The sequence below is a fragment of the Sinocyclocheilus grahami genome, unplaced genomic scaffold (assembly GCF_001515645.1).
Source record: "Sinocyclocheilus grahami isolate Dianchi unplaced genomic scaffold, SAMN03320097.WGS_v1.1 scaffold257.1, whole genome shotgun sequence".
In the NCBI taxonomy this organism is placed as follows: domain Eukaryota; kingdom Metazoa; phylum Chordata; class Actinopteri; order Cypriniformes; family Cyprinidae; genus Sinocyclocheilus; species Sinocyclocheilus grahami.
The window spans coordinates 1,298,569-1,325,065 of record NW_015505436.1 but is presented as its reverse complement, the minus strand read 5'-3'; the positions used below and the strand labels follow the sequence as shown (position 1 = coordinate 1,325,065).

Here is a 26,497-nt window from a genome sequence, read left to right as displayed (position 1 = left end):
GTGAGGCAGCTTTTATCAGAGCCGGTCTGCGCAGTAATCAAACAGCTGACTCTGCAACACGTGCAGTCAGCGTTCACCTGCGTGTGTGAAGAGCAAAAAGAGCTCCGTGAATATAAGGTTAACCCTGTGAAAGTGCTGATATCACACGATTTGCTTTCACATGTTGCAGCGTGTCTCTAAGGCAGGCATGTCTCCGTGTATTGATGTCTGTGGTTGTGGGATACATCTAATGTGTCCTACATGTTGCATCAGACCTGGCAGGGAAGCTAATGGAGTTTGATTTTGTATTCCATTACATTTGCTTCTTACGTGATGTGTGTGCTATAAATTGTGTGTGAATGTTTCTAGCTAGAATTCCTGTGTACCGACCAGTTGTATGGGATTTGCCTTTTTAAAGTAACATAATTTTTTTATTCAAATCAACATAGTATTCAAATTCGACCCCATTCATTTTCTTAAAGGAATAGTTAAAAATTCTATCATTATTTACTCATCCTCGTGTCATAAACACAAAAGAGATATTTTGAAAAATGTAAATGTTGTTTTAGGCACTGTTGACTTTTATTGTACGGTCGAAAAATACTAAATGATTAATCAACTTTAATTGATTTAAATTACAGTAATTTAATTGAAAGCACTACCCAGATAGCACACACATGTCTGCAAGATGTCTGTTTAAGATCGCTAAGCATCTGCTGTGTACAAACATTTGATAAACGTCTTTAGGATGCCAGTTTTACATACATTCTAAATGTAGATAAATCATGAACATCTATTTGAAGTCTAAAAGGAAACGTCCTAGAGATGTATTGTAGATGAACAAACACTCTAAAAAAAAATACATCTTCCAGATGTAAACACACATCAGATAGACGTCTCTGAGATGTATGTGTGATATCAGGGAAAGTGATTAATGTAAATGATGACAGAATTTTCATAAACTATACCTTTAACAAATGTTCTTATTGTTGTCATGTTCGTAAACGACTTTTCTTCTCTGCTGACATCACCAAGGTCACTTAAGTTTCAACTAACGGTAGTGGTATTATGATCATGGAAGAATCATTATTTGTTCATAAAACGAAGATTTTTGAACAAATCTTTTAAGTGAAGGAATCCTTAATCATTCTTGATTCATTCGTTATTAAAGTTGTTTGGTCCATTTTCATATGAGTCCGTTTTCTTCACTCGTTTTGTTATCTGGATTCAATAGCTTGATTGAAGTAATGCCCAGCAGTCTACTTTGTTGTCATGTATCGACAACGCTTTATGATGCTTAAACTTTCTAGAGTCTCATAATAGATCTGTAGGCACAGATTTTAAGTGATACTATTGTTTTGGTTGTGAACAACTTTGTGTTTATTAATGAATGGGTTGAGTGAATGATTCACTGAATCCCAAGACACATAAGACATAAAGACACAAAACTGAAGATGTATCTTGCAGAAAGAGTGACTGAATAAATCTTTTTTGATTAATTCAAAAATTTTAAGACTCAGATTATTCACCGAGATGAATCAAAATCATGCTTAAGGATGAGAGTAATCTTTCACAGTTAGCTTTACATTTTGGTAAAGAAATACCCACTTTTTATAATCCTATCAGTTCAAGATGGATGAAATGAATTTTTGTTCCACATTTAAAAAATGTTCAGTCCATTTTTCCCTTACTTGCGAAGTTCAATTAATGTTTACTTTTCCTGGATTGGATATTTCTGACATAGGATTCCTACATTAGAACCAAATATTCTAGGTAACTGAAAATGTAAGTTGTATTTTCGGAAATGTTCAAGATTCTTTGCTGAAAACTTACAAATTTCACCCTTAGACAATACGTTGTAATCATCTGTTGTCTATCGTCAGACAAGATGCAAATCTGCTTGACAAACTTGAACCTGTAGTGAAATTTTCCTGGATAAATCCTTTACCCTCATGCGAAATTCCCAAGTGTGGATGTGGATTCCTATTGAAATGACTGGATTTTGCACATAGAAAAATTCACTTAATAATGGTAAATATGACCAAACAGCAACTGTGCCATGCTGTCAGTTTTCACAGACAAAAAAAAAACCTATGTAATGCTTTTAGGAACAGCATGTCACATGAAATACAAAGCCTGTACACTGTAAAGCTTTCCTTTAATGGATCCTATTCCACATTGGAATTTCGCTAGCGCTTGTATCCAGAGTTCAATAAAGTTATGAACTTCACAAATGCTTTTTTGTAGATCGCTGCTCTCTCTGCAGACTTGGTGCAGCTGTTGCTTTATTGTAAATGGCAGGTGAGACTCCAGAGGGCATGTAGGTGCAAAGAGTTTGTATTGTAGGAGCAGGTACACCCACATCCTTTATTTTTCAGGTGCTCTGATGCTAGTAACGCAGCAGTGGTACAAGAACCCCGAGGCGATAAGCTGAATGGACCCTCACAGGGCCCTGAGTAGGCGCACGCTTACATATTAGATAGATAGATAGATAGATAGATAGATAGATAGATAGATAGATAGATTAACAGATTTTTATTTTAAATCAGTTTCATTGTTTGTGTGTACATTAATGAGGAAAAAAAATTAACTTAAATGATTTTAGTAAATGGCTGCAATATAACAAAGAGTTTAAGGGGATAAGAATACTTTCCGTACCCACTGTATATACACAATACTGTTCAAAACGTTTGAGGTTGATAAGATTTTTAAATGTTCTTGAAAGAAGTCTCTTATGCTCACCATGGCTGAAATATTATAAACTTCAAATAATTTTTGAATATATATGCAGTGTATTAAAGACATAGGTGGGGACATGAGACTGCACTGCTTAAAAGGAATGACCCATTAATATTCTCCTGTCTCACGCTGAGAGAAAACCGCTCTCAAGTAAATTCCCTGAAATGATTGGGATTCACATGAGAGTGCCTGACATAGGCATCCTGTGTAATAGCGCATTTTTCAGCCCTCTTGTGCACCTGCATCATAGCCTTTCACTATGAAAAGCATCTAAACACAAAGCGTCTGTGTTGGGTCTGAGCTCCACTCATGGCTCCGAGCCCTTTATGCGCGAGCAAAATGGGTGTCCGCGAGAAGAATGAAAGCAAGCCAAAGACGCCTGTTAAGTGGAGGGCACTTGAAGACATTTCATAAAGTAAACCTTTGTCCGTGTTTTCTTGGAAGTATCAAAATTGCATGCTTTTTGCCAAATGTCTCCTGTGACTCACGGTAGAATTGAACGACTACCTCCTCATTCTGTTCTTTTTTGCTCACAGTACGATGAGAGGAATGTGAACCGTATTGTTGAAGTGTGCTGTCAAATCAAGTACTTTTGATTCTGAATGATGTAACCTGTGGAAGACATCCATATATGGAGAGAATCGTTTTGAACCGCTCTTGAGAGCATGTTACCTTGACTATAAACCGTTTATGCTAATCCACGCCCCACGTACTTCTGTAGAGCATGAAGGCTTTCATTATTTTGTCAGACAAGATTCAGTATGTAAGTACAAAAAACATCCTTTACCATGTTATTAGTGTTTTTCTTTGTAGCTAGATTAAAAATATAATAATTTATAATCTGTTTTACGTAAGGCAGCCAAGTGTGTAGATTTATGTAGACTTGTAATAAATATTAGAATGTGTATGTCATATATGTGATGAAGCCCATACTATATTGCTCAGAGGATGCTCTTTTATAGCTCAGGAGACATCATTGTTCCTCAGTCATTTTATTTCTAAAATTCATTTGGAGAATAGATTGTAAAATGAATGTGGAAAGCATAGCTCAATGTTTATATAGAGAACTTTGATATTTGATTGCAGACTTTGGTGTCTTGTCAAATCGGAGCACAGTTTGAGACATTATGGAGATCTCTCAGATTACAGGGTGTTTTTCTCAGAAGAAAGACGCAGCATCTGAGAAGCAGAAGACTTGAGCAAAATCTCAATTTAATCTCATTGGTGTCTAGGAGAAACAACTGAGGCATCTTGTGTAATTTTAATTACATTTAATTAAGCTGGCATTCTCAGTTGTTTCATTTGAGCATCAACTTTGTCTCAGATGTGTCTCATAAAATGTATTAAGAGAAATAAAGACATAAATGAGACAATATAGTAAGAGTACGGGCTATACTATGAATTTAGATAAAACTGAGATAATTTGATGAGAAATGTTTGAACTCACACTAGCTGCAAAGAGCTAGTGGGCACAACAGTTCATGTGCTGGTCGTCGCCTAATTAGGACCCGAAGTAGATAAATATCAACTGTGCTTTTTAAAACAGTATGCGACAACAGTGGGAAACTCTGTATTATCATGAAGTGTGCGCATGTCAAAAGAGTAAATCTGATCAGAAGCTTGTGACATATAAACACGCATATCAACCCAATCACTTTATTTAGTGTTCATGTAAACACTACGTTCGGATTCGTCAATCAGAATGAATTAATTCCGCTGGAAGCAAAAAGTGTCCATGTAAACGTACCTACTGATACTGATTGTGATTGCAGATTTTGATGTCTTGGCAAATCCAAGCATAGAGACATTGCTGAGATCTCTTTTGAACGGGCTCTTAGAAACATCTGAGAAGAACATCTTGAGAAGAAGTTTACACTTACTCTCCATTATTATCTAGGAGAAACAAATGAGGCATCCCATTTGTGATTAGCATAGCTCAGATCATTTGGCCTGGGAAGAATTAGATTAGAAATGTTTGAGTTCATGTTGAGATTTGTCACTTTTAATTGCAGTCTTTGGTATCTTGTCATGTCCGAGCACAGTTTGAGAGGTTGAGATCTCTAGAGGACAATAGATGAGATTATAGAGTTGTCATACAAGGTTGCCAAGAGAAACAAATGAGACATACAATTTGTAATTATATTTAACCAATTTAAGCCCACCGGGAGGGGGGCGGAGGTTGGGTTCAAGTGACAGCAGCAGTTTACAAACTTCAGTCAGTCACGCAAAAGGAAGAATGGAAAGATAAAGAGCTAAAGCATGGGATCACCTTTGTCTCAGATGTTTTTACTAAAAAGGAGAAAGACACAAATGAGGCAAGAGCACAGTGAATTTGATGAGAAATGCTTGAGATCATATTGAAATCTATGATTTCAAACTTCTTTTTTCAGTTTGAGATGTTGCCTCTAGAGGTATTTTCCTCAGAAGAAACATCTGAGAAGCAGGAGACTCGATTCTCCTGAAACATGATTTATTTAAAAGTTGTGTAGTAGTAAGTTTAAATAATTGAGTTTTGGTGGTGATACCAAAGATTTAGGTTTGAATCAAGACTTCCACATCCCAGCATGCCCTTGAGCAAGGCACAAGCGAGTATGGTTAATCCAGAAGGCTGTGTCTGCAATTAAGGAACTGTGGATGAGAACTCGCAAAATGACAGGTAAATACATAAAGTTCTCATTATGCAGCACAATCATTTCACGAAAGGCTCTCATTGTAATGATTAATGTTTAAGATTATCACATTTTTTCTTGTGCCTGTGCAGAACTTCTGTCACTAGCTAGTTCATAAAAATTGCCAAAGGGTTTTCAGATGCAATTGAAGGCTATATCACAGCTTGGGATGTCAGCTACCCTCGCGCTAAAACTTCAAATGAATACATGATCATTAAAAAGTGCCATTTGTATAGAGAAAGTTCTGATGATTTAATCTAGTCAGGTAGCCATCACAGCCATCTTCAATAAATGTCTTCACGTTTAGATTTAATTAAAACTCCAAGATTTAGCATGCTACTTTTCCACCTCCCCTCATACCTTTTCGATCCTGTCAAAAAGTGGGGCAATATTACCATCCTATGCAAATGTGTGGCCTGATTTACATTCCTTTTTAATTGGAGAAGAAAAAAGGTAGATATGTGGGAAAAGGAATCATGCATCTGACTCCACTGCATATATATATATATATATGCCTTTACTGTCACCTTATAATACTCATTTTGTATTTTTATTCCAATTTTGTGTAAAATATTTTAACTTCTGGCAGTCAGAGCAAATAATCAAGGAGACTTCTGGTTATTTATTGATGTTAATTCATCCAAATGCAAAGTCAAGGTAAGCACATTGCATTTTGGGATATCGCACAGTCACAAAATTAGCCCAGCAGATGTTTCGTCTCTATCGTGACGCTTAAAAAATGATGAACAACTGCAGATGTAATGTCACTCCATTAATGGAAATGTATTCGAAGCTGTCAGAAGCAAAAATGGCCTCTGATGTTGTTCCTGCTTTTTTCTTCATTAATCTCTTGATGAAAGAAAATCTCAGTAATTAATTTGTCATTTATCTAATTTTCCCATCTAACCACTGCAGAGCTGTGTTCGTCTGCCATGAAACAGCGATATGTGTTGGTCTCGTCCGGGGCAAATTGAATTAGGCCCCGTAAATGAAGTTTAATTAAGATGCTGGTTTTAATGATTGGGCTCTGTGTCCTCTACATTGCCACTCATCAGTCATTTAGACAAAAGATCCTTCCCTCTCATGCCTCCAGGCATTCTCAGCCTTCAGATCTGCGACTGATAATGAGACTAATGTGTGTTTGGACTGCGTTTTATGCACATAATGGCTTGGCTTAACTGTATGCATCAAGATTGGCCACTCTGCCTTCCAAGAGGACACTTTTGAAATTGTATGGCTTTTAAAAATGAATGTTCAACTTCAGTTTCACAGTGGATTTTGATAGTGTCACTTGCCTATGCAAAACTCACACAACTTGGATGTTGTGGGTAGTTGCAAAGGTGTTTCTAAAATGCTTCAGAATGCATTTCTTTTTTTAAAATAAAATATTATGTTGTATATTATATTATATTGTGTCAAACTGTGAATTGTTGAGGATTTTTTACTGACTCTTTCTGTAGGTTACACTGTTACACCAGTAGATGGCAACAAATTAGTGTTGTTACGAGTGAGTCATTTACTCATTCTTTCCACCAGTTCATTCAAAAACATTGATTCATTCTGAAAAAAAAAACTCTGAGTGAATCACTGAATTATTCACTCAACCACAACACTGTGGTTAGGAGTGTGTCATTGAATTAATTAAAAACACAGATTTATTCAGGATCGAACACAAGTCATGGAATCATTCACCCAACAGATTTGTTCAAAAAACTGATTAATTCAGAAACTTCACTACTTTGTGTTTGTCAGATACTCATCTGGAAATATTGTTGTTGATGGAGCAAAAATAGACAAAGTAACTGGCAATATTGTGTCTAAAATGAAAGTAATTGTCATGTTTATCTGACTGTTTTATAAAAGCAGTGTCACACTGTTATGGCAGTAGCTGGCAACATGTGAGTGAGTCATTCGCTCATTCTATCAACAGGTTCGTTCAACAACTTTAATTCTAAACAGGCCTCTATGAGTGAATCACTGAATCATTCACTCAACAGATTTGTTAAAAAACAGATTCCTTCAGAAACAAAACATGTGACTGTTGTTATGAGTGTGTCACTGAATCATTTACTCAACTGATTAGTTTAAAAACAGATTAATTCAGGAACAAACACAAGTCTGTTGTTATGAGTGCATCATTGAATTATATACTCAACTGATTAGTTCACAAAAAAAACACAGATTCATTCAGGAGTGAACACAAGCCTGTCATTATGAATGAGTCACTGAATCATTCACCCAACTAATTTGTTAAAAAAAAAAAAATTCAGGAGCATCACTGTGTGTTTTTCGGATTCTTGCAAGAGTTCTGCTGTGGCTTTGGAAATATTTTTGTTGACGGAGCAAAAATAGACAAAGTAACCTGTCAATACTGTCCAAAATGTAAGTTGCTAAATATTAATGTCTTGTTTATTTGACTGTTGTGTAAAACTAGTGTCACACTCGCAATTGTGTGGTTGTTAACATGATTAAGATGTTTTTATTTATTTGTTTGTTTGTTATAAAACTTTAACAAAAAACAGGATCTTTAAAGCCCAGGACCACCTTAAATCCCCTGGGGTCACATAACCATGTTTGGCAGCCAAAGTTGGCTTCGTTTGCAGTCTAGAGACTTATTTCAAGTTCATAGTCCAGTCTTTGCTTGAGATTAAGTGGTTTAGTTTGTGGCATTTTCCGAAGATACTGTGTCCAAGATCACTTTAATGTGGCTGAACCCAGGTGATTCATTAAACCAACAAGACGAGTAAGTGCTCCCTCTGGTGAGATAAAATTCAACTTCCCATGCAGTTGAGTTGTAGACTACGGTCCACTACCGAGACGCATTGTATTTCATTCTCTGTAAATGAGTCCCTATAAATTCCAGCCTGACAAGTTCAATGATCGAGCGCTCCGACTGTACCTGTTAATTTGCTCTCCACTACTGACCATTTTTAAAGCTCTCCTTTGTTGCTTTACGCAGGATTTAACATAAATGGAGGTATCAACACTCCACAATTAACTCCAGATATTATAGAGAGTCACGGCAGGGTCGGATTTCAGATTATACATGTGGGTGATGCTGATAACATCGAGTTAATGCTAAGAAAAGGTGAAAAAACGGACCGTGTTCAAACTCAGGGTTTGGAGGAAAGTTATACAATAGTCTTTGCAGTAGATTTGCACTCGTATTGTTGTTGGTGTTGTTTTTGTCATTTTCTCTAGCTAACCTCAGTGGAAAGGTCACTCCAGTCGGCGCTAATAAACTAATTATCACAGAACACGGCATGAATTCATCATTAGGCATTGAGGCATTGTGTGAATTAGTTTGGCATGCTTTGGACATCCTTTGAAAAGCTTTGCAAATAAATTAAACTTGCATATAAATGAATGCCTCATCCCAGAGTCAGCCAAGATCTTGCACCAAGCCTGTCACTTGGGCATGTTTAGGGAAATAAATGAAAAACAGGATCTCTGAACTCTTATGGGCCAGATTTGAGAGCTTAAAAGTTTTGCACTGGACTCATCTCTTCTTTTTTTTTTTTGCAGGGTTGGAGAAAGTCGGCAGGGACTCCACTTATGAGCAAGAGGGAAAGGTGCAGTTTGTGATGGACGCGGTGTATGCTATGGCCAACGCGCTGCACCGCATGCATCGGGACCTCTGCTCGGGATATCCAGGACTTTGTCCACGCATGAGCAACATAGATGGCAAGGAGCTGCTGGGATACATCAGAAACGTCAGCTTCAATGGTGAGAAACATCCGCTGTTCTACTACATTATTCTGCTACTCGGTTTAATTGGATTGTTGGAAAGCACACTTGAACCTCAACCCCGATTGTTTAATTAATTTGCATAATTTTTAACAGCCACCTTTGTTCATAATCAGAAATATTTGTGCTGTAAAATCGAACAGCTCATGTTGTGTATTCAGAAATGTTTTAATTTGTACAAGTTCTTAATCGTTACAATTGTTATTTTTGTGTTGATTTTAATTTAATTAGCATTTTTATTGTTACTTAAAAATGTTACAGTAAATGTAAAATATAGAATAATAGTAATAAATAATTAGAAATGTTAAAACTAAAAAAGTGAAACATTTTTTTAAATCAATTAAAAAGAATTAGTTTTATTAATTTTCATAATTTATCAGAAATGTTAAACTTTGAAATCACACAACCCTTGTTGTGTATACATAAATAAAACATTTTACAATGCCTCAATTATTGAATTTTAATTTCCTTTAAATAGCCATTTTTATACTTAAAAATGTTAAGGTATATCAAAATAAAGTAAAAAATAATCAATTAAAACTTTAAATTTCATAATTTTTTAAAAGCCACATTTCTTCATCATAAAACAAATTGTACATTAAAACTGCACATGCATTATTGTGTACTAAAAAAGTTAATTTAATTTAAGAAATTGTTTTTATTTAATTGTAATCAGTTCTTAATCATTTATGTTTAGGATTAGGAATCAACTGGTTCCATTAAAAAAAATACTGTAATTGAATTATTTTTATGATGTTTGTTTCCAACTGTTATGGAATGTCTTTATCTGCCAAAATAAATAAATAAATAAAATAATAAAAGGATAGAGAATTTATAATATAAACAGAGGCGTTGTCATGATGCATACCTTGTTCAGTCGGCTGTGGTTTTCGAGCACGTAATTAATTGTTATATACATTATATATATATATATAGTATATATAACAGTATATAATACAGTTACTTTAATAATACAGTTTCTATTCTGCTGATTTGACAGACTTAACTGTTTTCCATGTAGTGTTCATTGTCTTCTCTCAAAATAACTAAATGAACCGGAATCATTCAGTTCCTTGAGATTCACTTCCCTACGATCTCTCTGCGCTCCTCTTCCTCAGTTCTGCATTCTGCTACTTCCTGTCTCCCTTACATGAACTCCTCACCTCAGCTCATATACACACACTCACACGCGTCTCTTTTTGAAGACGTTTTATGCTTCTACAGTTTGTTACTTCATGCTGTGGATCAAAGTGTTCCCTTTTCTTGCTAAATGATTTTTGAATGATCTTCTCTAAAACCACATCTCTCACATTTTAAGTGATTTCAGCTTTTCCCTTCTGTTTAACTTCTTTTTAGCCTTTTTCTTTTATATAGATCAGAGGGATTTCTGCAGTAATGCAGATGGTGACGTGCCCACTTCCTCTGCTTTCTCTTACAGTCTTGCTCCTTGAACATTTTAAATTATTTTTGCCAATTTTATAATCTGATATATGTTAATAACGCAAAGTTTAACAGCATGTAACAGCATTCACAACCCATTTTACGTCTGTAATGACATATTTCTAAGTGAAAAAAGCATACTTGAGGCAACATTGTTGGTGTGGGTCTTGATTTTATCCATTGGTATTTGATTGGATTGGGAAAAGTGTCTTTAGAACTGAATGTTTGACTCATTCCAGGCATGAAAGAATACATTTCCTCAGCTAATTTCGCTGCAAGAGTTTAATGATTCCCACTATAGATCTTTTGATGTGGTTGACATTTGTGGTCAAACATTTATGCATACTGCTCTATTCTGCTTCATGTACATTTCAGTGACTAAAAATGAATAAGTGAAGGTTTGACCAGTTTTACATTTGCTTTTGGAAGCAAATTCATTTGTACATTTAATGAAGCTGTAAAGTCTTTGAAATAAAACACCCAGACATTTGACAAACTGTTTAGATGGTATGGTTAGTGTAGTAAATCCATGGTTAAGTTGTGGTTACCATGGTTTAACTATAGTAACCATTTTTTGTTTTTATTTATTTATTACATAATACATTTATTTATTAATTAATTAATTTTAATAGTAAAACCATATGGTTAATTTTTGTAAGGGAAGTTGTAAAGTAAGTTAGCCAGCTTACATGCTTTCACAGTTAATTGTGTATTTCGTCAGCTTATTTAGGCTAATCATTAAAAAAAAAAACGAAGAAGCAAAGGAATCATATGATCAGGATGTTAAAATAAACAAAAATCTCACCTTTCAGAGCAAACATTGATACATATATCCCAGCCATGTTCGTCACTTTGCGGTTCCCCTAAACATTTCCGATGTGGTCTGTGCCTATTTGCAACGTGTTCCTTTATTTGGTTGTGTTGTGAGCATTTGCAGCACGTTTCTGTTTTTGCAGCGCATTCCTTTATTTGGTTGTGTTGTGAGCATTTGCAGCACGTTTCTGTTTGTGCAGCGCGTTCCTTTATTTGGTTGTGTTGTGAGCATTTGCAGCGCGTGTGTTGTCAAATTGATGAAGATGTTTTCTTAATTTGCAGATGTTTTTCTATTTGCATGTGTTTTTTCATTTGCAGCGCGTTGAGCTCTCTCGGCCACCGTAATTTTAGCATTAAAGTTAATATTTAATAAAAACTAAATGTTGCCTTGGCAACTAGCTGAAATTAAATTTGTTTATTTGTTAATATTTCTTTTATTTCAAGTAATAAAACTGTTTGTTTTTATGGTTTTAGTTTTACTTAACGATAATAACCCTGCAAATAACTTGATATAATTACATCACATTCTGATTAATTCATCAAATTAATCTTGTCAATATTTGCTAAGCAATTATTAGATAATTTAAAGGTTCAGGAGGATTGTGGGAGTTTGTTTTTAATGCATTATTTAAAATAAATAAATAACTGTGCTAAATTAATATATTACACTGGCAGCCCTCATTAAAACACTGAAGACTGTGACTGAAGAAGAAGTAAAAATAAATAAAAAAAATGCAGGAAAGATTTTATGACTTCTAGGGTGAAACATGGACAGTTTGGTCCTCAGCGTAATGAGTGTAAAACTGTGTCTTGAAGGGTTTCACGCCTCTGCACAAATAACTGCATTAGGATGGACGTGACCACAAGCACATGCTAGTTTGGCTGTGCTCAGTCATGTGACGCTAAACTGTTGATGTTTACGTTCAAACGGATTCGTGAGTCAAATGTAATGCAATGTGTAATGTTTAATTTGTTTGACAAAACGCATTTCAAATGCTGCTTTTGTGTTTTGCATTCATTAACATTCAAAGCGCTGTGTGTGTTCGTTTCGCATGCATGAGTGTATTTCTGCATATATGAGCCATCATGTCTGTTCAGGATCATGTGATGCACATCTGACGTTTCTATTGTGTTTTTTCTTGCATGGACCACTTGATCGAGGCAGTAAGGGATGTTTTGTTTTTTTTCCCGGGGAACAGCAAGAGGATGATTTCTAATCAAGTCAATGATAAAAGCAACAGAGTCGAGCTTCAATCCCACAACCTTTATCCCAGAGCTATGACAGCCACTGTGGCCAGCAGGCAATTGCCAAGTCAACTGCAATCAGATGCACTTCAGTGGCTTCATACGTATGCTTATTTTTAGATATGTGTGTTAGAGCAGAGCTACAAAATGAACATGTCTGTCATGATCACACCGAATGTCCTGTAGTTAAACTGTGCGTGTTATGCGTCTTCCATATACTCCATATAAGCAAGTATAATACTAAAAATATTTTTATTTATTCTTAAAAAAAGGAGAAAATATATTTGCCAATGATGTGAAATAAACTTCAATATATATGTTACCCTAATAATATAATTTAATATAATAATTTCTTATTTAATGCTTTTTTGTTTTGTTCATATCTTTTCATTTTATTTTATGAAATTATAATTTTTTTTGTTTTCAATTGTTAACTTTTATTTTTTTATTATTATTTTACTTTCAATGTATTTTCGATTGTTTACTTTTGCATGTTTTATTTTTTTAATAACTTTTTTTTTAATTTTTTTTTTTACATATTTTATTTCATTTTTCATACTGAAGGGAATTCAAAGTCTTGCCCAACATTACAGACATTATTTTTCAAATACATGCTGATGTAAAGGTATATAATTAAAATAAAATACAGTAAGATAGCATTCAACATTTAGGAAGCAGAAGAACTCTGTCAAGCTAGTCAGAGCGTCTTAATAGCAAGTGATGGATTATAGAGCTTACCTGGAAAGATTTCATTGTGTTTTCATCTCTATTATCGATTTTCTCAGCAGCTAAGTGAAAATAGATTATTAAGTAGCTGGATAATGGTTGAATAAATGGAGGACAGGGAAAAGAGGTTGCAAGCGTCTGCTGTGAGCATATCGGCAGCTAATTGTCTTTATAAACAGCGGAAAAATCAATACAGGGAGATGAGTTCAATAAACAGTGGATTGTTGGCAGTGCTTAATTTGAGCCGGATCCTGTTCCGGAAAATGTCCGATTTTGGATTATTGCATTCCGGTATTTGTTTTTAAAGATCCGGCATTAAAAAGTGCATTAGATCGTGACAGTGCATGCGTGCATACTAGACGGAGCGATTGCGGGTTTATGTAGATGTATTTGGAGCATGGTTTGTAGATTATGTATTGGTCCTCAACATATTATTGACCAATCAGCTTTCTTAAATTCAAAATCGCTCTTGTTGATTGGTGCTACTGCTTAACCCACTCTCTCCACTCTTTTGTGAGCAGCGGAAAGTTTTGTAATAATACCAGAAATAATACCAAATAAAATGAAATATTATAATGTATAAACATTATAAACACTACAATCATAGCCTAGTTCCCTTCTCTCCAAAACAAATCATTTGAATGTGACGGTATGCAGAACAGATCAAGAATGAAAAGAAAAATCCAAAATGCTTTGGAAAAAAACGTCTGCTAAAGTGTAAATGTTTACTTTTATTTTTGCACACTCGCAATAAAAAGAACATTTGTGTTTGTAATTAAGCAAACAAACAGGATGCGCGTTCTGTCATCTCGGTTCTCGGTTTCCTTTCCGTGAACTTGTTTGCGGATTGCCGTGCCTCACATCTGTTTTATATCTGTTAATTATTTATGTCAGATATATTTAGCCTATTCATATACCTTTTCTATATAAATTATGATTTTTTAATGGAAACAAATTTTGTTATTTTTAATGTGCCTTATTAAATTTGCCTTAAATCATCCTGGTGACCCATTTCTGACCCAGGGTTTGAAAACCTAGGCTGTATTGTTCATGCACAGTCCATGCAAAAACTTGTGAACGATGCTCTTATAGTTGTGTCATCACGTTTAGTGACGTTTAATGTTACGGGAAAACTGAAGTTGTATTGTCAGTGTCGGTCACGGCACCTTTTAACTGGTATCCGGCAATTTTTCATTTACAAATTAAGCACTGATTGAAGGTATCTACGTTTTTTTCTTTAATATGTAATGCTTTATCTCAGTGTTGGAAAAGGGCATCACCACTTCACATCAGACAGCTAAATTAATTGAAGAATTAACCTTTTGACAAGGCATGGACTTCCTCCATTTGTCTGACTCTGCTGTCAAACTCTGGCATGAGATCAAGAATATCATCTTTGGCCACAGAGCAGACATGTTTTTATGCTGTGTATGGAATTGTAATGATTAACCTGCATGTAAGGCTTGTGAATTCTTACACTTGTTTTTTTTGCCTTGTCGGTTGTCTTGCATTATAAGCAGCGGCTGTATGAAACTAGATCTGATGTCAAGGGATTGAGTTATAAGAGGACAGATGTGATTCTACAGTATCAGGTCACTGTAAGGCCAGTGGTCTGGAAATTGGTTTCTGCGCTTGGTTCAATTTCTTGGTCCAAGCCCAAATTTGATTGCACTCTCCTCCTGCTGCACCAGCAGCTCTCTTTTTACATTGTACTTGTGTATGTTTACATCAGGGCTGTGTGTGTGTGTGTGTGTGTGTGTGTATATATATATATATATATATATATATATATATATATATATTGTAGCATATGGACCAATCAGACACACAATTGTTCATAAGATTTAACAAATCAATTTCTCATTAGATTAACAAACAATCACAGAGCCCATATGTCTGTGAACGATCTCCAGGCCAGGACACCTCAGCCAGATCAGATAAACTTTACGACCTAAAAGTATGTAGAGAGAATCTTCCTCCCTACTCAATTCTCTCTAAAACAGACACATACTGCTTATAGGAAATGACTTTTCATTCATTCATAGACAGATTTTTCTCTGACTTTCCTATCATGCATATCCCCAGGTCTTTGTGTATGATTACTACCTCCTTGTATATGGCCTTGTGTATTGTATACTGTTTTATGCATACTTATGATAGATCACTAGTTAATGTAAATTCTATACCATGTTTGGTCTCTATGTATTCGTCTTCTGATGATCTAATTGAGAGTGTATATTATATGTTTATACCTATGCAACATATTAGTGTTCTAAGAATCTTTAGTAGTCTTTGCATCAACATCCAATCCAGTTACATATACAAATTACCATGTTCGAAGACAAAGAGTCGTAAACTTTCCTTCCAGAAGTGCAAGTCACCATTGGCTCTTTGACCCCCGAGAGGTGTGACCTCCACAGAACTTAAAAGGCCTCACTTCAGTGACCCGCCTCGCTTTTTAGTCTCTTCACTCGTCTCTCATCACCTTCCCATCTTCTGGTTGCCAAGTCCCAGAGCCGGTGCTGCCGCGCCTGGCAGACCTCGGCACAGCTCAGTCTGTGGTACTTTTAGATCCTAAGAGGATGGGGATGCTGAGCTAGAACTCGTCTGGACCCCCTAAATTTGGTGCCAGGCTGTGGCCTCGTCTTTCCATTCACCAAGGATTTCAGCTGTTGTCTCTCGAGCTTCGCACTCTTTTCTTTTCAATTTCCACCTGGGAAGAAACTCCCTATCACCACCGAGTCAAAACATTGTTGGAGTTCATCACTCTTCAAACCCGGAAGAACGTGATCGTAAGTCCAAACCTTGAAACCCTCAAGACTTTCATCCGAGACTGCATCCGGACACTCGTCAACAACCAAGGCAATGCAAGTATCATACATTTAACTAAATGAAACAGGTTTAGTATAAGCTATAGACCCCGTTGTAAAACGGCGCTGATGGTTTTAGATGGTTAACTGGCTCTTTTCATAGCTTCATTCTCTTTTTTTCCTGATGGTTTCATCCATCAAGTCTCATTTCCCCTTTCGCGATGTATGAGTGACTGTATGTTTGTTTGTTTAGAATAGTTATGTGTGTTAGCGTTTAGTTTATAAAACTTTTGTGCACGAATTACATGAGTTTCTGGTCCTGCTTGTGAATAATGTCCCTTTACGATTCTGATCCAGCTACATGCTCTAATGCATTAATACTGTTGGAAAGATATTTTCTGTGGCCATGAAAATATCCTTTGTTAGCGTTGATATGAACTTACACTGAATGTTCGCTGGACGAACAGATTAGTTAATTGCAATTTAATTCTGTTACAGTTACTACTGGCAGCTGATATAAATAATTGTAATTAATCATAATTAATTGTAATTATTTATATACATTACCCTTTTGAGCTAATTTGCTACATATATATACATATTATATAGGGTGTAACAATACACATATTCATACTGAAAATTTTGGTATGGGTCTTGATGTACGATACGCATGTTTACCAATCAAATACAGCATTGTTTTAACCACTGCACTAGTAAAACTTCACTGGAAACTTCCAGTTTTATATACTGTTACTTTTGATAAAAAACAAAGTCTCCTCTTTTAAATTATGTGCATTTTTTTCAGGAAATTCAAACATTAAATGCAGTTTTGACACTCTTTGATGTGGTGCAACAGATCGCTGTATAAATGCCTCAGTTTATACGGCAGTGCGGAGAACAAGTGATCACGATCATCCCTTCCTCTTTACTACTAGTTTTAACGAGAAATAAACATGAATGAACATCTCATGCCACATGTAATCGCTCAATCAGTGTTTCTACCGCGGAAAGACGTCAATAACACAGCTTGTAAACAAAATGCCACATAGCATTTCATTTACCTCAGGCAAGTCATCGGTGTCAACAGCTCGTTAGTTCCCTAGAGAAATTAAGTCTAGAGAAGAGCATTTTGCGAAATTTTAGACTGTATAGCTACTCATTATATTTTTACTTTACCTGTTGATGTCTTAATTATGTTTAAATAAATATGTTATGAAACAAGTTTAGACAGCCACTGTGTAAATTAATTAATTTCACCAAATAAATAGAAATGTTATAATTTAGAATTTTTTTTTTACTTTTTTTTATTAGTTAATTTAATTATTTTGTTTTTAAAATACATTTATATTTTATTTATTTATTTATTTTTAATTTAATTTTTTTCACTTGGGTCTGACAGATCTCCAAGTTTCTTCATTGCTGTCTCTCTCACCTCACTTCATCAGTTGTTCTTCTACATATTCACCCCCCAGACTTTGGGCAACGTATGTGTCTAAAGACCAAGCCTCAGGTAGTTCAAATCACATTGGCATAGACCTCTCAGAAGACGGAGAGAACACTCTAATCCAATTCAGTGAACCAGTGTAAGGCTCAGATGTCTTCACTTTTGCCAAAAAACGTAATGCTAGTGGCGAGGATTTTTACAAAATTAGTGACACAATTGGCCGCGGTCCACGCCTGGTGGATGGTATTGGAGATGCACCCTACAGAGATGATCATTCATGCTCTCCACATGACTGAATGCCCTCCTTAGAGCAAAAACGGTCTTATTTAGCATTTACTCGGGCTGCGTTTCAATGGCATGAGCGTCTCGAGCATTCAACTTCTGTTGATTAGGTTAGCACTTCCTGTAAGAGAGCTGGCAAACACACCACTTGAGCATGAGCTCCATCAAATAGTTATTAGTATGAATCTCCCTCGAGTTTGCGAGGTTGTCGAAGGCGTTTCCCTCACAGGAAATTAACTAAGATGTAGCGGTTCAAAAGTAGCCCACTTCTAACACATGGGAAGTGTGTATGTGGCCCTAATAATCAAAGCTGGGACTCCAGGAGTTTATAGAGTTGTCGATTTATCACATATGCTGTTATGATTCACATTTTTGATCTTCTGTGCCGAATGCTCATATGAACTCATTTCATTTGCCTTTGTTCTTTTAAATATGGCACACTTGAGCTGATTCATTGTTGATGCGGAATATTAGCCACAGTGTGTTATAATGAGATACATCTTCAGGCAGGAGTGATTCACTCCACTGCGGATGATAGTTGCAAAGCATGTACTGTGAAAAGTAATGCCAAGATCAAGTTGAAACTTGTGCCTACACGCCACGCATAAATTACAGTAGGACGGTTCGTTCATTATAGGCACGTTCCCTCTCCTGTTTGGCTTTCCACAGGCCACTTTGAATTAGCACTGTCTAATTGCAAGTCTTGAGAATGAGGTCTAACCTGTGATTAAACCAAGACTTGGCTTAATCAAAACATCTCGTCCACCCTTTAATCATTTCTTCTGTATTGTCACAGTCTTCGTATGAGGCGTTTGGACGGCGCGAGCGAGAAGCTGCAATCAAGTAGTTGATTGGAGATTGGTCAGTGTCCTGCATCAAGATGAAGAGGCTTACGCCACCTTTGTTCTGGATTCATATTTTACAGCAAAAAAAAACAGAAGCAATGCACAGATAATTTATTTGATGGATGGTGTGTGATCCGCCTTCTGTCTGTGGCTCCGTAAAACTGTTATCAACACATTTAGTGTTATTTTTCATCATTATCATTTTCTAAATAACTCTTACAGTTTTTTTCAACTGCTTACACACAAAATCTTTACTTGTCACACAATTTCTGAAACCTGACACTCAAACACCAGAACCACACACCAAATCTGCAAAACCATCTCGGCCTTTGACTCAGTTTTCAATTTCATAAAACACTTTTTGCAAGACACAACATACAATTCTCTATGCAACACACAAAAATCTAACAGGAATTAATATTATGGCAAAGGTGTTTGTGATATTTTGAATGCAGTGCTTCATTTTGCAAGTGATGTGAGGCATTTTGCATTTTGTGTGTGCAATTCTTGAATTTGTGTGTGAAGTTTTGAAAAAAAAGAGGCAAAGTTGAAAATGTGTGTAAGCAGTTAAAAAAAACCTGTAAATATTTAGTGTTATTTTTCATCATTATCATTTTCTAAATAACTCTTACAGTTTTTTTCAACTGCTTACACACAAAATCTTTACTTGTCACACAATTTCTGAAACCTGACACTCAAACACCAGAACCACACACCAAATCTGCAAAACCATCTCGGCCTTTGACTCAGTTTTCAATTTCATAAAACACTTTTTGCAAGACACAACATACAATTCTCTATGCAACACACAAAAATCTAACAGGAATTAATATTATGGCAAAGGTGTTTGTGATATTTTGAATGCAGTGCTTCATTTTGCAAGTGATGTGAGGCATTTTGCATTTTGTGTGTGCAATTCTTGAATTTGTGTGTGAATTTGAAAAAAAAGAGGCAAAGTTTTGAAAATGTGTGTAAGCAGTTAAAAAAAACCTGTAAAAGTTACATTCATAATATATTCCTATCTTTATTTTTTTATTGTGTTTTGTTTTGAATTTTGTTTTATTGTGCTGTGTTTTGTTGTGTTGTGTTCTGCTTTTTATTAGGTTGTGGTGTGTTTTGCTTTTTTTTGTGCTGTTTTTTTTGTAGTTGTTTGCTTTAGTATTTTTTGTGCTGTTTGTTTTGTGTTCTATTGTGTTGTGTTTTGTTTTTATTGTGTTTGTTTTATTTAGTTGTATTGTGGTTGCGGTGCTTGTTTTGTTGTGTTTCGTATTCTATTGGGTTGTTTTGCTCTTTGTTTTGTTGTGATCTGTTTTTTGTGTTGTCTGCTTTTGTTTTGTGTTATTGTGTTGTGTTGTTGTTGATGTTGATGTTGTAGTGGTGCTTGCTTTTTTTCATGGTGTTTGTTTTGTGTTTTATTGTGTTATGTTTTGTTATATTGTGTTTTGCTTTTCTTGTGTTTTCCGTTTAATTTTGTTGTGTTTTGTTGTACTGTGTTTTGCTTTTGCGTTTGTTTGTTTGTTTTGATTTTTTTTGGTGTTTTTGTCTTCTGTTTTTGTTGTGGTGTTTGTTTAGTTTTTTAAAAATAGCTTTTATTAGTTTTTTTGATAAGAAAAACTAAAATAAACACTCATATGTGTTTATTATTTTTTTCTTTTTGGCTGTAAAAATGCAGTTTTTGTCATACAAATACAGTACACTAAAATTGACCATCACCATGTCACAGTCCGCAAAAATGTCACCTAAAGTAACTTGTGCTATTGACTTTATTTGATCAGTCCTTTAACTTCATTTGTGAGCTCTAACCTTGTCAGTGAATTGGCTCGTTTGGAATCGTTGCCTGGCATGCGGTCGCATCTAAAAAGATAATGTGTGTGCAGAGCGTGCGACTCTGAATGAGTAATCTGATTATTTTGTTGCTCGAGGTGTGTCGTAACAGCAAGCAGCATTTCCTGTGGAATCCTCCAGGCCCACTCCACGGCTGACTGTATGCAGGTGTTTTAATAATGCATGATTCCCTATCTCGAGAGACACTCATTTGATACAAACTCTCCCTCCTCACGAGCTGCTCTGTATGCCACTGAAATTGCTAATCTGAGACGATTCCTGTAGGCCCGAGAAAACTCACTAGGGCTTCATAATGATGGAATGATTTTGTATAATAACAGATAACAAATGAAGAAGATCCTCTTATGCTTTGTTAGCAGTTCACTAAATTGTTTTGTTCGGAATATGACACTAATTTCATTTTTAGCTTATCACTGGTTGTAATTTATTCATCTTGTTGGTTGAATGGATCTGGAGCATTATGCATACTTTGTTTATGCAGAAATCCTGATGTTTTTATGTCTCAAGTAATGTCTGATGTGTTTACTGATTCATCTTGGCCATGGGAGATTATGTAGCTGAGATCGTCTGATTCAGGATTTCACAAGATACGAAAATCATAATGTTGTTTTATCTCTTCGGACAGGAAGTGCCAAGACCCTAGTTGTATTTAATGAAAACGGAGACGCCCCTGGACGCTACGACATCTACCAATATCAGATAACAAACAGGTCGGCTGAGTACAGAATCATCGGCCACTGGACGGACCAGCTGCATTTAAATGTAAGGAGTTCATCTACGTTCCTTTTCAAGTGTACTTAAATGTTAGAGGCTGCCTATAAAACAGTTATTTACTTTGGTAATGATGATTATGGTGTAGACGTCTGTCATAATGATTATGGCAATTACACTGTACAATTAGTGGTGTTGAATTAACACCCGTAATTCAGAAGTAACATTTTGCTCCATAGACATGAAATTAACTGTGTATGTGCTGGCACTGATTATGATTTATACTACTGTTTAACAGTTTGGGGTCAGTAAGATTTTTGTTATTTGAAAGAAATGAATACATTTATTGAGCAAAGATGCATTAAATTGAACACAGGTGACATTTAGAGTGTTAAAAAAAATGCTGTTCTTTTGAACTTTCTGCTCATCAAAGAATCATAAAGAAAAACGTATCAGATTCAGTGACTGTTTTCAACATTGATAATAATAAGAATAATAATTGAATAATAATGAAAATTCAGCTTTGCATTGCAGAAATATTACATTTGAAAAATTATTCAAATAGAAAACAATTAGTTTAAATTGTAATATTATTTCACTTTATTACTGTTTTGTTACTGTATTTTTGGTTTTAAAAAATGCAGCCTTTGTAAGCATAAGATAATTTTCAAAAACATTAAATAATCATACCAAGCCTAAGCTTTTGAACAGTATATTATATTATATTATATTACACCATGGTCTGTCTGAATACTCTGATTGACTGATTCTGATTGGCTGGCAGGTATGCATTAAAACCGTTTAATGCACAGGTTGTTCCAAGTCAGTTTAATCACTGTTCTATATTAATGCGCTCCTTTAATTGATGCACACAAACCCCCACACATACAGAGAGAGAGAGAGAGAGAGAGAGAGAAAATAGCCAAATACTAGATCACTACATTATATTCCTCAGCGACGAGGTGGTAAAATCGCTGTTTTTAAAGTAACTAAACAGCTTCATCATTTGTAGAGAGACATGCAGATGCAGGTAACAAACGCACACACAACTGTCATCTTTCTCTCTCTCAATAGATAGTTAATTCAAATAAATTCTATAATTCATTCGAATAAATGTGATCTTACCGCACTATTTCATCTCTGTGTCTGATTTGAAGCGGGCAGAATGTTAGCGCTAATGAGCCGTAACTGACAAAAATAACCGCCATTTTTATCCTTCCGATCAAATATTGTGCTGAAAACATCATTAACAGCTTTAACTTGTCAATGCAGGAAAATGACCAAGGTATAAGCGGGATAATGCACGGCTAGCTGTGCATTAAACAATTTTAATGCACTTTGCGGAGGCAACCACTTGGTACTTGGCCTCCACTTCGTGCATTAAAATCGTGTAATGCACAGCTAGCCATGCATTATACCTTACTTATATTATATTATATTATATTATATTATATTATATTATATTATATTATATTATATTATATTATATTATATTATATTATATTATATTATATTATATTATATTATATTATATTATATTATATTATATTATATTATATTATATTATATTATATTATATTATATTATATTATATTATATTATATTATATTATATTATATTATATTATATTATATTATATTATCAGAGGTGCACATAAGTGGTATGCAGGTCCGCATGTGCGAACAAAACAAAAAATGCGCTGAGTAAATAAGTTCTGACAGCACATGATTGACAGCTAATGCACAATCACCCATTTTAGATCGACAAACTGTACTGTATAAGATTTCTGGTCAAACTGAAAGCATAAATCTAGGCTGCCTTTTTTCAAAGCACAATGCAAAAACTGTGACATTTCATTCACTGATGTTCTTCGATCGGCAGCTTCAAACCCGGAAGCGGATATACTTACTTTGCCGGCAACCCTGCTGATTTTAAGTAAAAAAGTAGTAGTAAATATTAACATTTTATTTTTAAGTTTACTATAAAGTAATTGCATTTGTATTTAATACTTCCCTTTAATTTTAAAATATAACAGTATCACATTTTATTATTTAGTTTTCTTAATTAAAATTTTTTTAACTAAATAAATAAAGTGCAATATTATTATCAGTCTTATTATTATTATTTTTTTTATAGTTATATTTAATGGGTAACAGTATATGCAGTGTGAGGACCAAACCAAATCTCCAGGTTCTCATGAGAACCAGGCTGAAAAATGTATGTGCACCCCTGTATATTATATTATAAGAAAAATATTTTATTTAAAAATGACAAATTAATTAGCAGTTTGACTTATTTTATTTTCTCTGTCAAACAGGTCATTCCCACTATACTGTTGACACATTTTCCTTCTTTATCTTTTTAATACCTCTTAATTAATGATACCTTCATAATATGTTCCTTTGTTAGATTTGTATTTTATTTATTTTTTCATTTTATGTTTTTATTTTATTTAATTTTATTTTCCCTACAAATTAATTCCACAGAATCTGAAAATAACAAATGCTTTTTGACATTTACCAGAATATTTCTGACATTCTTTGTCTTCAGATGAATGCCATGCAGTGGGCGAGTGGAGACTCATCCGTGCCGGCGTCTGTATGCAGCCTGCCCTGTCAGACCGGCGAGCGGAAGAAGGTTGTGAAGGGGGTGTCGTGCTGCTGGCACTGCGAGCGCTGCGAGGGCTACCATTACCAGGCCAGCGAGTTCACGTGCCAGCTTTGCCCATATGAGCAACGGCCAGATCAGAACCGCACCGGCTGCCAGCCAATCCCCATCATTAAGCTGGAGTGGCACTCGCCGTGGGCTGTAGTACCCGTCTTCATTGCCATCCTGGGAATCCTCACCACGACCTTCGTGGTGGTGACGTTTGTGCGTTACAACGACACGCCAATCGTACGGGCCTCCGGCAGGGAAATGAGTTACGTGCTGTTAACGGGAATTTTCCTATGCTATGTTACCACGTTCCCCATGATAGCAGCGCCCGAAGTGGCCGTCTGCTCCTTCCGCAGGATCTTCCTGGGTCTGGGCATGTGTTTCAGCTACGCTGCCTTGCTCACCAAGACCAACCGCATCCATCGGATCTTTGAGCAGGGCAAGCAGTCGGTCGCGGCGCCGCGGTTCATTAGTCCCGCCTCCCAGCTAGTCATCACTTTCAGCCTGATCTCAGTTCAGTTAATGGGTGTGTTTGTGTGGTTTGTGGCCGACCCGCCACACACCATTGTGGATTACGGCGAGCAGCGTACGCAGGACCCCGAGAACGCCCGCGGGGTGCTCAAGTGTGACATCTCAGACCTGTCACTCATTTGCTCGCTGGGCTATAGCATCCTTTTGATGGTCACCTGCACTGTTTACGCAATCAAGACCAGAGGAGTGCCGGAGACCTTCAATGAAGCCAAGCCCATTGGATTTACCATGTACACCACCTGTATCATCTGGCTGGCCTTCATACCCATCTTCTTTGGAACCGCACAATCTGCAGAGCGGGTGAGTCTAAAGTGCTAATTACGGGGTTTTTTTCTGAAGAAGTGAATTTTTATTTACAGTAGGTGCCATGTTGAGATCATCTGCATCCTGTCATATTGCAATGTCCAAGAATCGGCATTCTTCACCTAAAAGTGATCGGGGAGACCAAACCATAAGTCGTAGAGACTTGAAACTTGGAGGGATGGTAGTAGGGGAGCTCGGGGCACAAACCAACGCGGGGTTAGTTGTAACACATGTGGTTTAAATATTTCCACACATTCTAGAATAACAAAATTTACAGTATTTACTATTTGCCATATCAACATTATATAGAGAAAAAAGTGCACCAAATTTCGAAAATCTTTTAAAGATATCGCTGAACATTTATTTTGCCACAGTAAAAGTACATTTTTGGCTTAAGTACATTTTTCATTTCAGTTTTTAGTATTTATTTAAAATGAGAAAAATCTGCTATTATTTTAATCTCCAATATGTTATTTATCAGTTTAGATGGTTTTTAATGCTTTGCTAACTAGCAGAAGACACTAACCGGTTTTAAATTCCAGTTGTGCAGATGGGGAACGTTGTAACACTGTGTTACAATGTGCCCCGCTGTTCTGTGACATTAGTGATGTAATTTACACTGTTTACTTTAATGCATTTTAATGAGAAACTACGAGAAACAGGTGAAAAGAAACTGACAGGCAATGTTTTTTTATTTGATTTTATTGACAAAATATTTTAGTTTGTCTTGTATATTTTAATCAGATAACATTTTAAGCTGCCATATAGTCATGTTACCACATGCCCCTCAGATGTTACAATGTACCCCACCTATGGGGCATGTTGTCACATTTCACTTCCATTTTTTGAGGGTAAATAAAGAAAAACATATACGCTGTAATTATGAAACAAAGAGACATATTTGCTCTAGACAATTGTGAAATGACTGTGGATAAAAAATTATACTCTCAACCCAAACTGAGAAAGTCAAAAAGTGTTAGGTTGTGCCCCACTCTCCCCTACTCACACTGTCTATAACGTCACCAAGGCTTGCCCCAATCGGCCTGACAGGGGTGCTACAGCGATCAAAAGTATGAAACCGCTCATAACTCACAAAGGACAAAACACAGGATTTTGGATTTTTTGCGAAGTAGTCCAAAGGTTTTTCGCTCAATCAGAACCAAACCAGTGCAGAAAAGTTATCTGGAGTCTGATTAGCAAAAGTTATCAAAGTCAAGTTGAAGTTCTATTGTCGGTCAGAACAGGATGCAAAAATGTTCAAAGTGGGTGGGGCCACTTTTACTAAAACGACTATAACTCTTGAATGGAATGATATATTTTCACCAAACTTGGAACACATGAATGAAGTCAATCGTTTTTTGTCAAATTGCAAAAATTGGGGAGTTTGACCACTTGGTGGTGCTATAACAGGAAAAAAAACATGAAAATGGCTGTAACTACGCACCCATTAGTCTGATTCACTTGAAAGTTGCATGCATGCATTGTCTTTGACCAAGGTGCCACTGATATCTGTGAGGGCATTGGTGTATCTCAGAAAACATGGCTGCCATCAGCCAATCAACCTTAAGCACCTATTAGACAAGGTTAACGGAGGCTGATCGGAATTCAATTTTGACCTGTTTGGCCCTAGAGGTCTGTAAGAAATATAAAAGAAATCGCATTTTATGCCTCGTATATCACACGTTTTTTTACACATACACACAGTATTCATAT

General features: G+C 35.8%; 1 protein-coding gene across 1 annotated transcript in view; it reads left to right on the top strand.

The window, feature by feature from the left end:
* The window catches only part of grm8b (glutamate receptor, metabotropic 8b), a 188,026-nt gene that overhangs the window by 144,839 nt on the left and 16,690 nt on the right, over nt 1-26,497 (top strand). Inside the window, exons 7-10 of the mRNA XM_016290327.1 lie at nt 8,913-9,113; nt 21,210-21,346; nt 23,846-24,781; nt 24,891-25,000. Of these exons, the coding sequence (XP_016145813.1) occupies nt 8,913-9,113; nt 21,210-21,346; nt 23,846-24,781; nt 24,891-25,000 (1,384 nt within the window). The remainder of the gene's footprint in view (nt 1-8,912; nt 9,114-21,209; nt 21,347-23,845; nt 24,782-24,890; nt 25,001-26,497) is intronic.